The following is a 12,112-nucleotide window of genomic DNA, read 5'->3' on the forward strand; positions in this document are numbered from 1 at the left end:
TTTTATAACACAAAAAAATGCCTGCAATTAGTGAAATCAGAGACACCCTTTTGGATGCAGCTATACAATGACAATGTATGAAGCAGGGCCAGAAGATAGAACGCTGGGCCTACGCAAATGCCAGTGTTATAAATCTCCATTCCTTTGGCAAGTTTAACTTCATATCATTGGTAATTTCAAAACTGTAGACTGTAACAACTTCATTAAACAATTCTATAACTCCTCTGATCTGAACGCTAGAATGTTTTTTTTTATATTTTCATATGGAAATGTTATACTCACTTTCAATAATTATGCTTTCAGCAAGGTGTGCTACTTTTACAGTTTTGTGTCTATTTAGATTTATAGCTATGCCGACAATATTTCATAACCTAACTTTTTAAATATTTTGTACTTCACTGTTTGACTACAGCTTATACACTTCTTCACATCATTTCTTTACATCCATATATTTAACACTGACAAACATAAACTCATATTTTATACAAAACAGAATCCTGCTGCTGAAGTTCTTGTGTAGGACATGAGGGAATTTGTAGCTGCTTATACAGGTTGAAGCATTTACCCAAAGACTTGGAGATGGACAGGTTAGACTTGCTAAGCTATGTTTGACAGCTGTCACTGTATGTTTTTATCTAAAGTATTTGGCTTAACTGTTGGTGGCTTACCTTTGGTGAGATTTCCCTTGTGTCAGAATCACTTTTACCAGGTGTTGATGTAGAAGACTGCTGAGAGAGAACGGAGGTTGGTAGCAGGGAGTTGGTTATTGTTGTTACTCCTGATGATGAAGTTACAGTTGAAGATGATGGAAGTAAATAGTTTGCAGCTGAAACTGATGTTCTGGTTTCGTTTCTGGATGGTGTGGTACTTGCTGTTGAATCTGTCATTCAAAAAAAAAAAAATCAAACATGGCTAGGAATTAAATTTAATGTAGTAAAAACACATACAATGTTACATTAGAACACACTTTTTTAGGTTTTCCTCAGTTTCTCACTTGTTTTGATAGTTGTTGTTGTTGTTTCTTTCGGCTTTTCCTGGCTAGGGGTCGCCACAGCGGAACTCCGGTCCACTAATGATTGGTAGTTGATTTTTACTTGCAGAGTTACCAGCCCTGATGCACAATCTTCAACGAAGGTACGCCCATTCGCGCATGTCTCCACGCAGAAGACGCTCTAGCTGAGAATCGAACCGGACAGCGTCTATAGTGCTTTTACAAATAAATAGTAATATTCCCTTACATGATAAAATTAATTTGAATGTTGGCTGGAGAACATGAAAGTCTAACAAACTAAGAGGGTGATTATGGTGAACACCAGACCTTGATAAATCACTGCCCAGAACAGGAAATGATTGTTACACATTGGCTGTAATATTTAGCATAACTGCCAAAGCCAAAATAAGTTCAGTAAAATGGTTTAATTATCTTTTCTTTTTTCTTTTTTATACCACTTGGCAATCAAGCTTTGTGTCCATCTGAGAGTGGGCACATTGGTGATGATTATGGCCAGGGAAAAATTAAAATAAGTGGAAACAGCTTATGTGCATAACAGTGGCAGCTTATCTACTCTTAACCCCAACCTACAACTAAGTTTTTATCTTTTTTTAAGAAGGAGATTGGTGGGGGTGTGGTGGAGGTTAAAGGTGGAGGACTCTGTCTTCAACAGGTTACTGAGAGATGCTCTATGCCTGGCATACAAGCTGTCCTCTGATCTGGCTCTGACGCACTTTTGCACATCCGCAAAATGAACAGCATCAGAACCACTAGATCCAAGGATTTAAATTTTCCTTAAGACATGAATAAGATGTTGGCAAGACAAATTTGTGTCTCAGAGAATCTCCATGCGCTAGAGCAGACTCCCTATCCATGTGAAGCGGAGTCCATCCCTAACCCTATTTAAGTGTAACCTTGACCAATGTATGGGAAATTGGAAAGTCACCATGGTTCCTGTTGTCATGTCTGATAGACAGGGGCAGACAGTAATGCCAAAACTAACATGCCATCCCAACATAAACTCTAGAAAATCCTAACTAACATACCCCCTCCTAATAGACACCAATGATGTAAAAGGACACAGCTGGGTTTCATTGCACAGCTAGGCTTTAAAGGCTCTGGTGGTTATTAACTTAATATGTTCCTATGAACCTATGAATCCTCTTACAAACAAGTGATAGAAATAGCAGTCAGAAATGGATTGCCACTCTGAGCTGGTCTCAAGAAACTTGTAAGAATGTTATGATGGCAGCTGTCAAGAATATGCCATCACACTAACATTCTGACAACTATGCAAAAAAAATTCTGGTGAGGTCAAGTACCTCATGGAAGAGAGGTGGGAAGAACATACAGTAAGTATTTACATTATGCAAGCACTCTCATGTGAACAACCTTTGAAGAAGTAAGCTAATCTGCCCTTCACATAAGACAAAAAGTTCCATGTTTTACTGCCAAAAACAGTCATTTCATCAAGTACTAAGCAGTTCCAGATGAAGAGTGTATCTGTAACATGTCTCTGTGTGATACTGGTGACAAGGCCTTGAAACAGATCAGTGATTCGAGGAGATTGTCTGAGAGGGGACTGAGTGCTTGGTAGTAGTTTTCCAATCTTTTCCTTTTGTAGGAAAGAGAGAAAAAGCTATCAAATGACTTGTTACAATCATCTTATGATGGAGGTCAGAGGCAGCAGTGAGCATATGGAAAACGTAGAGGATGCAGTGAAGTGCTACTGACACAAGATGGAGCTCATTTACCTAAGCAAAAACTTCAACGAGACAATTCCAGCTTGACATAGATGATGGTTAATGTTGTCCCCAACTGTAGGGCCAAGACTTGTCTAAACCCTCTCCATATCATACAGTATCCTTCTGCATAGCTGGTATCAGGCCTCTACATACCTTTATTCAATCTTGTACCTACCGGAATAAAGCTAGAAGACTGCGAGTCAGATTTTACAAGAAGTGTTGACATGCCTAGCAGGAGTGCATCATGGAGGTTGGGTTCCCTGTAGGATGCTCAGGATAACAAAAGTGCACATATCATGCATAAGTTTTCAAATCACAACTAAGTGAAATAGTTAAACAGCCATTTCAGGCCACCTTGAATTCTAGCATAGATTTCAGCATGCACAACTTTGGTTACAGAGGGGCAAGCTCCCTACACCTAGACTGAAAAATGTACCTGCCGTACCACCTGTTATTCTCAAAAGATCATATGGTTTTGGGAAAGAGAGGATACAGTTTCTCAAAATCAAATATCCCTCTTGCTCCAAAACTGTACGTTCAGACTGAGAATATTAAGGGGAATGTGTAAACTGTACTAATGTTTATCTGTTCAGTACATCAGGGCTATCTAAAGTTGTTTATAAATTAGAAAATGAAATATTGTTTTGTATGGGGTACTGCTTTTCCTGGTATTAAAAATTATTTTTTGAGGTGCACTTCATTAGACTCGGTGGTAACTTCAGAAATAATGAAGTAAGCTTCTTGACTGCTTGTAATCTGTGCATCTTTCTTACCATTAAAAGGAATTACACTAAGACTTACTGATCCCTGAGATGAAAAGATCTGAGAGAAGCTGTTCAGATATTTTCATCACTGGGATCAGTAAAAAAAAAAACAGAAGATGTGAAGAAATAAGTTCTTATTACGTGCATTATGTTGTCTTTCAGCAAGTTTTGGACCTTGCTTGTTAATGTTTTAGTAACTTAGTTTGTGTTTGCTTTGTACTGCAGTGTTCAGTCTCAGCAAGTTTCCAAGGCTACAAGTCAGTGAGAAGAAAGCCAGATGATATGACAAGCAGGAAGGGGAAAAGGCAGCATATTGTATGGTTAGGCTAGAAAAAGGCCATCTATCTTATAATGGGCAGAATGGCACCATGTTTACTGCCACAGACGTGAAGGCAGATCTTGTGCCACAGGACACAGAGATGTACAGTCGTTATTTAAGCTTGCTGTCAGGACTCATATTATACATGTATGTGTATTCATCCAACACAATATTTAACGGTACATACATTTAACTGTATAAAGCCAAAGTGTCAGAGCTGTGATACATGCAGGTTTGTCTAGCCAGTATGCACATTTACATATGCAAATGTGCTTTAGCGTGCTCACATAACATTCCTCCTCTCCTTTTACTTTTAAACTTAGAAGAGGAGAACGGAACAAGCATGGACATTAGCGGCAGACCATTACATAAGCTGGGTCGGCAAATATTATATTATCTCTAAACCAACATCCCTGAGCCCCATGTACTGTTAAAGCAGTAATATAAACTGTTTTTTTTCAAAATGATAAATATGGCACATACCAGATCTTCCTGTCAATGATGATATCCACTAAACATTTCTATAGCACTTGTGAGCCTTCTATTAAAAAAAAAATTGTTCAACCCAATAATTAAGAACCTGGGAAGGGAGGATGGAGTTACTCAAGCATTCAAGGTAGTGTAACTGTGGCCTCAGTGATGTTGGAACAGTGACCGGATCAGGCCCTTCAGAGGTGCCTTTTATACAGGATGCTGCATCACCAGCATCATGGTCACACAGAGGTGGACACGGATTTTGCTCATTTGTCCCTTTGGCCTGCCATCCCTTACATTATGAAACTGACATTCACCTTTCCTCCAAACTTGCTCATGCAATACATCATCTTTTATTTAAAAGTATGATCATCCATCTGCCATGCAAATAGCTTTACCAGTGACCATCGCTTCCATGGTACTGATAAGTTTATCAGGTGTTTTTCAAAATTACATTGTCTGTTGACAGATCTGTACCTTCTGGTTTTACACACTTCTTAACTGGTATACATATCTTTCCTACGAACCACATCCTTTATCAACTAGAGGACTAAACCTTAAAGCAATGTGACCTAATTACCACTTGCATGTTCTGCAGTCTCTGGGCAAGACCTTCTGACCTTTGGTGAGACTTCTCAATGACATCTCTTTTGTCTGTGGGAATTGTATTTTGATTGCAGGCTTATGAACATTTGGTTTCAGTAACCTACTCTACAGCAGAGTTTTGTAGGACAGTATTAGCGGTTGTGTGCTTGGTACTCTAGTAAGCAAAAAGACAATTATGTATCTTGTGTTGCAGGGACACCTTACTGAGCTGCATAGATTTACATGCTTTATTTTTTTAACACCTTTATTGAATTATTACTTGTGACATAGGCACATTTACATTTATATAAAAGTAAACTGTATTAGTTAAAAATTAACAAATACTATGCTTCACATATACTGCTATATATCATATAACTTAAGCAACGTTGCATAAATTATTAAATTCCTGCTCCTTTTTTTAAATAAGACATATCTTTTTTAAACCATCACTTATGACATAAGCAATCATACGTTTATATAAATTAAAACAAACCACACCAACAAATCCTAGTTGCAAGCATTTTTACATCACAAACCATACTAGCACACACCCACTTGCAAACATTATAGATCACTTATAATCTACCCAGTTGTTTTCAGTCAAACATTACATAGTTCATTTAAGTTGTGCCTTCATTTAAACCTCATTCCTCCCTTGCACTTCTTGTTCTATTACTTCTTAATTTAATTTAGTCTACCCACAGATGGGCGAGCTAGAGATGTGAACTGCACAACACTATTTTGCTTGGGTTCATACTGAGTTATCATATCTTTAATTAGCCATTTGCATTATAGTAGACACAAGCTGTCAAGATCAGCTGAAGGCAAAAGAGGATGCTGCTGAAAGGTGCAAAACAGTTTTGTTGCACTGTAAGACAGCTCATATTTGATATGGATTTGTAAGCTGTTAGGCAATTAACTTTGTTAAAGACATTATTTAAGGACATTCACACTCTCTAAATATATAATTCTGAATTGGCACAGTCTTATGGCAATCCAAAATGGTAGTCTTCCCTCTTCTCAAAGTGAGTTGACTTTTGTTGGGTCAAAGGCCAGATGTAAAGGAGTGCTGGGGATAATTCCCATTCAAAATTAACTCTTTCTTTTTAAAATGTGCTATTATATAATTTTGTTGCTTACATCGATGTGCTGCCTATGTGTATTGTTATTTGTGTTTCTTCTGCAAATGTAATCAATGTTACCTGCTTGATGGATGCAGGCTCAACAAATCCACAGTTGATATTTCATTATGTATCCATTTTGCTTCATAAATGTCTTCAAATGTTCAGATGCGCACTTCAGAATACTAGCACTAGCAATACGTTATTTCCTAATACTGATATTTTCAATTCATTTGTTGTTGATCTATAAAGATTACTTCCAGACAGTCTGTACGAGTGCAATCCAGAAGTTCCATTAGAAAAAATGCAAGAGACGTGGGAGTTGCAGTCAGTGTGGGTCAATTTGGGAGGTCGAGGGTGTCACCTTAGACAATATCACCAACACTAAAATTAATTTTTAACACGACAACTGCAACTCCAAGAATATTATATATTTGGCTAAGTGCATGTTATGTTACAGCTTTTACAAAGGAAAAACAGAGAGATGTTTTAAAAAAAGAATTTATGACCATCTTGACTCTATTAGGCGGAAAGACAAAAGTAATGCCTTATACAGGCATATAGATAGGTATGGAGACTTACACACATTTAAATTTGCCATAGTGGAACAACTTACAATGGGGTTACATGGAGGTAATTACAAAGCACTATTAGGGCAGAAAGAGATGAAATGGCAGTTATTAGCTTATGCAGCTAATGAGCCAGGCATAAATGATTATATAACTATTAAGCCTATACTACAATTGAAGATTTAGGAAATACATTTTTCACAAATGGCTTTGTACAATTAAATTCATAATTAAGGTTTTTAAATGCTTTTTGAAGGATTACGAATAAGTATTCAATGAGACAGCACAAGCTACAGGCATTTTATGTATTAATTTTAAATTAAAGTTGTTATAATATAATGTGGTTTTAGATTTTTAAGCAATATTATGACACTTTGTAATAACACTTAGTGTTTATGAATGAGGGAAGTTGGTATATGTATTGCTGTACATTTATGTTTTGAGTAGGTGTACCTTTAAATGAAATTGTTGGCGCCAAAAAACTACTATATAAGGATCTAAATGCATTAAGTTTATGTTCTGATGAAGTCCATTGATTTATGGATGAAAGCGCTTAACCAGTGATCTATCATTGATATCTCCCCCACCTTTTCTGCATGAAAAAGACTAGCAGTAGTTAGTGATTTGTCTATAGCATAAACACTTTACATGTAGGCAAGGCCTAAATTTCTACACTCTCTGCATAAGGTAGGTTAAGGACTTCTCTGTCTGACTGGACAAAATTACAGTCTGCCTTAGCCAGTGACTTAGTAGCCAGCACAGTGGGTGTTGGTATCATCCTGGAGCCTTTGAGGTGGAACAGTGTTGATACTGTAAACTGCAGCACCACTTGCCAGTCTAATATACAGTGGTGACACAAAGTGGGTTAGCACTTGGTCAAAGATTAGATGTTTTTCAGACACAGAAAACTTTCAGAAACATTTGAAATCAGCTGCTACAGAAATGTTATGATAGACATCCTTTAAATCTGGGGTCACTAAAAAACTAAAAGGTGGGATATGAAATAAACAGGTCATAAAGGGATAACCTTTTGAACTTTGGAACTTCCACAGACTGGTTTAGAAAAGATCTAAAACTGGTCTCAGTGATGCATCTTTCTTTGCTACTGAAACCTTTCTGAATAAAAAAAAAAAACGTTCCTCTTTGAAGAAAGTGAGACACTTTCTATCACCCCCTGAGTTAGGAGATTCTGAATAACAGGAGGGAAAAAAAGACAAATGATATGGTAGATGAGGAGGAATTCCTTGAAAATCTTGGGAGAGAGAGATTCCTACCGCCATCTGCATCTTTGATGAATAAATCTCAGAACCCATTTGTCTGAGACAGATTTTGGGGAAGACTTAAAGAACTGCCAGTGTGAGAAAGGGGTGGGCAGACCTCTCAACTGTCCCTGATCTTCAGGGATGTCCCTGATATAGACTCCGATTTTAGGTCTGTCCCTCTTAATCCCCCTGAAAACTGGTGAGTGCTGAAGAAAAGGGTGTGAATTGTCCTTAATAAATAATGATAGCAATGCAGAGTCATAGATGTTTCACATCAGAAAATCTATATTAATCCACATTCTCTTATTCTGCAAATGTTTCAGGTTAATACTCCAAATATTTAGAAAATGTCCCTGATAGTCCCTGATTATTTGAGAAGTTGTCCCTGATTCTGTTGAGATTTGTCTCTGATCGGTTGATAGCTATGGGGGTGGGATTCTGTAGATAGTCATTCAGACTTATTGGACTACGCTTGTTTCTGATGGGATCCTCCTTTATTTTTGAAGCCCCCCGTCACTGTTTTTAAAAGTCTGCTAGCAGCTTTCTATGCTTGCTTATTTTGCTTTTTATAAAATTATGCAGAGGTAGCTGTAAAACCCTTAACAAATTTGGAGAAGGATGGCTGAAAAATCTGAGAAACCCCTTGAATTAGCTTCTCTACCTCTCTCAACACAATGTTTCAAGACCTTGGCAGCAGATGGTACAAACACAACCTCTCTATCTAAGGAAGAATTCAAAATTTCAACTTTAACACCCTCAGGTAGGTTTTGTGTACACAACCAAGGAAAGCTTCTCAGCTGAATCATAAGCCCACTTGAAGTGTTTTGTCACTCGAGACATAGAAGCAGTAGATAACACTAAGATGATTTTTTCCTCAAAAGAGGGAAAGGAAACTATAATGTTCAACTCAAAATAATCAAGAACAGACTTAAATATGCGAGCTTGACAATTAAGAATTTTTAAAATAAATGCTGCTGAAGAATAAACTTTTTCTCCTCAATCTTTCAAAAGCCATCCTTATGTGAAGAGGGATTAACATTTACAGATGCAGCAGCAGGATTTACCAAGGAAATCTCTTCTGCTTCAGATCTGGGGTTAGAAAATAAAAATGTGAAAGACTGAGGAATATACAATCTACCTGCTTTCTTAGTGGCAGCAGGCTGGCTATCAGGTAAGTTATAGAATGTAACCAAAAACATTTTCCAGTGCTGGAAGAACAGGAGGAACTGGAGTAGGTTTAGGAAATTCCATTTGCAATAAATCATAATATTTCTTAAAGACAGTGGAAGATCATTACATTTCCACTGAAACAACTGACTCATTCTGGACATGGTTTCAGAAAAAAAACTCTTTCTAAGGGACTGTCAGAAGTACCACCCTCCTCAGAGTCAGAATCAGAAACACAAGGACAGAAAAAAAGAAGTTGTCCCTTCACAATCATTTTCCTGTTCATGTCCTGAAAATCCTCAGAGAATGAGGAATCACTTTGTCTCTTACCAGTAACATCAGAACTGAAAAAGTCAAGAGCCTGAACTAAACACTGAGCCAAGGGTAATATATCACTCCTGTCCAATGTAACAGACACAGGAAAATATAGATTCTACACAAGCAGACTGACTTTTCACAGGCAAAATATCCCTAGGAACAAGGATTCCAGTCTGGCTAATTACAGCAGCATTCCCTATCCCCTCCTCTAAGACCAGCAAGAGTGATTCTTTCTTGCCTGCCAAAAGCACTCTAAGGTACACAGGGAAAAATCTACCCATCCAGTCCATGGTGGCTATAGGAACTACACCAGAGGGAGCCAAGGAAAAAGATGCATGGTCTGAGAAACCAGAACTGACTACTACAGAGCCACCCATCTGTGGGTGAGGCAAATTTATAGCCTGCTGAAGGGGCAAAGTCTGTTTAGAAATGTTCTTCTTTTCATGGTTGGAAGAAGGAAGAATCAAGGACCCATTAAGTTGTTCCACAGAGAAGCCAATAATTATGCCTAAAACCCAGGTAAAACTGACAGACAGCAGTAGTTGGTGAAAAGGGTAAGCATTAAGTAGACTTTTCCTATAAAAAAAAACAGTTTAAAACACTTTAAACATTTGCCCTCACCCTCTAAAGTAAATGAACACAAGTTTTAGTTGGGAAAAACCAAAGAAAATCTGAGTTTTAACAACTTTTTCCCCCATAAAACTAAAAAGATGCACTTCACAGTAAAAAAGTGACTAAAGGTCACTTGACAGTCCACAAAACACTTTCTCTTAGGCTGGACTTCCAAGATGGCTCTACACTGAGTAACAGCTTAATCGCAGCTCTCCCAGTTTGAAAACAGAACCTCAGAAGAAAGAGCCAGTAAACTCATATTTCTGGGTAAGTTTCAATAACTGGCTAGTAAGTGCACTGCCTGGATGCCAGCAAAAAGAAATTCAGAGAACCTGAAAGAAAATCAATCACAAAAGGTGCTGAAAAACAATGAATAGGAAGAATTCTGCAGCTGTTCAGCAAAAAGCACTGCAGGTTCCAGCTCTGGTGCAAGATAAGACTTCCAGTAGACTAGAGAAAAAACAAATCAAATGTACTCAGAGCTGATTAAAATAAATGAAACACTGATGGCATATATCAATTCAAATAAAAAGACTGGAAAAAGCTTTAAACAGATATTCAGATGAGGTGATAAAATTGTAAAAATCAGAGGTCATTGAAACAGTTCACTATGCAAAAAAGAAAGAGTAGTGAGCTATGTTAAAAATGTAGAGTGCAATTAGCTATGCTACACAAGACACATTTGAAATTAAATGAACATGTGAAATTGATAAAGACATTTTTTCAGGATGATTACTCAGTGGAATACCTGGGACAAAGAAAAACAGGAGTACTTATATTCATTGCAAGAGGAGCTCCAATAGTGATATAAGACGATAAATGAAGATAATAGTGGTAGATATGTAGTACTAAGGGGCTAATGGCATAGGAGGAGGATTACACTGGCATGTATTTATATTACACCTAAAACTGCTATAATGGAGCTAAGAAAATTATGGGAGAAATAATCAGTTTCAGCAGGGAATATTACTAATAGGTGGGGACTGGAATTTGATTTGCAGCAGTGAAAATGTGTCGAGGAGAGATGGGAAAATATAACAAAGCAGGGTAGATTGTTTTAAGAAATGTATGAAAATATTTGGCATGGAAGGTGTGAACTCAGTAATAGGAGTTTGGAGTGAATTTACATATTATTCCCCAAGCTACAAAAACTAGGCTAGGCTACACAGAACTTACATTTCACAGGAAAATGTGCATTTAACTGAAAGTTTTGATACATGTTCATTAACTACTTCAGATCACATGCCAATTATAACTAAAATAAAAATGCAGGGTAATGAAATAAAAAAATGAAAATATAGCTAGGGAGTGGGATAAAATTAAAGTGGATTTTAAAAAAGGGGGGAAATGAAAGAGAGATATGGTTAAGAAGTAATGAGAATTACTTACAGGGACTGACAAATGTCAAGTATTACAGAACAGGGGAAATCTCACAGAACAAAAACAGGAGCAATTGCAGAATGTTAAGCAGGAAATAAACAATTAACTTGATAATTTGCAAGACTGCTTTGGAGCAAAGATCACAACAAATTTTAGAGCAAAGACTTGAGCAACAGAATGTAGAAAGGGTTGTCATCAAGCTTAGGGAGCCTATAAGAAGGAAGATAACAAGAGATCCTGTACAGGTACTAGAAGTATTCTGGATATTTTATGAAAGTCTGTATAAAGCAGAGAAATATGGAAACCAACAAAAGGTACAAATGGAAATATTAATGGAAGAATTAAATATGCCATGGTTAGAGGTAGATGAGTCTCAATTACTAACAGGATAGGAGGAGATGAGATAAAAATGGTGATGTATAACCAATCCACGGGAAAGTTCCCAGAATAGATGGTATTCCTGTGGAAATTTACAAGCTAGGAGGGAAATAACTAATAAAGATCTGGAAAGTTTTGTTTAACAGTATTTTAAGAGGATGAGAAGCACCAACATCCTGGAAGAAAGAGGTGGTGGCTGTAATACATAAAGAAGGCAAAGACCTACCACATGCAGCTTCATACGGGCCCATTTCAATCTTAAACCATGATTATAAAGTGTTCATGCCTATAATGGATAAAAGAATAGCGGTTGAGATGCCAAAATTGATAACTATGGATCAGAGTGGTTTTGTGGAGAGGAGGCAAACATTTGACAACGTTAACAGAACATTGATGATCCAGAGGGAAGCTAAATGTAAGAACA

General features: G+C 37.3%; 1 protein-coding gene across 1 annotated transcript in view; it reads right to left on the minus strand.

Moving 5' to 3' along the window:
• The window catches only part of PODXL (podocalyxin like), a 601,941-nt gene that overhangs the window by 302,035 nt on the left and 287,794 nt on the right, over positions 1-12,112 (minus strand). The window contains exon 3 of the mRNA XM_044088661.1: positions 669-880. Coding sequence (XP_043944596.1) covers positions 669-880 — 212 coding nt within the window. The remainder of the gene's footprint in view (positions 1-668; positions 881-12,112) is intronic.

The sequence above is a fragment of the Protopterus annectens genome, chromosome 11.part0, assembly GCF_019279795.1.
Source record: "Protopterus annectens isolate FY-2018-M chromosome 11.part0, PAN1.0, whole genome shotgun sequence".
NCBI classification, from domain to species: domain Eukaryota; kingdom Metazoa; phylum Chordata; order Ceratodontiformes; family Protopteridae; genus Protopterus; species Protopterus annectens.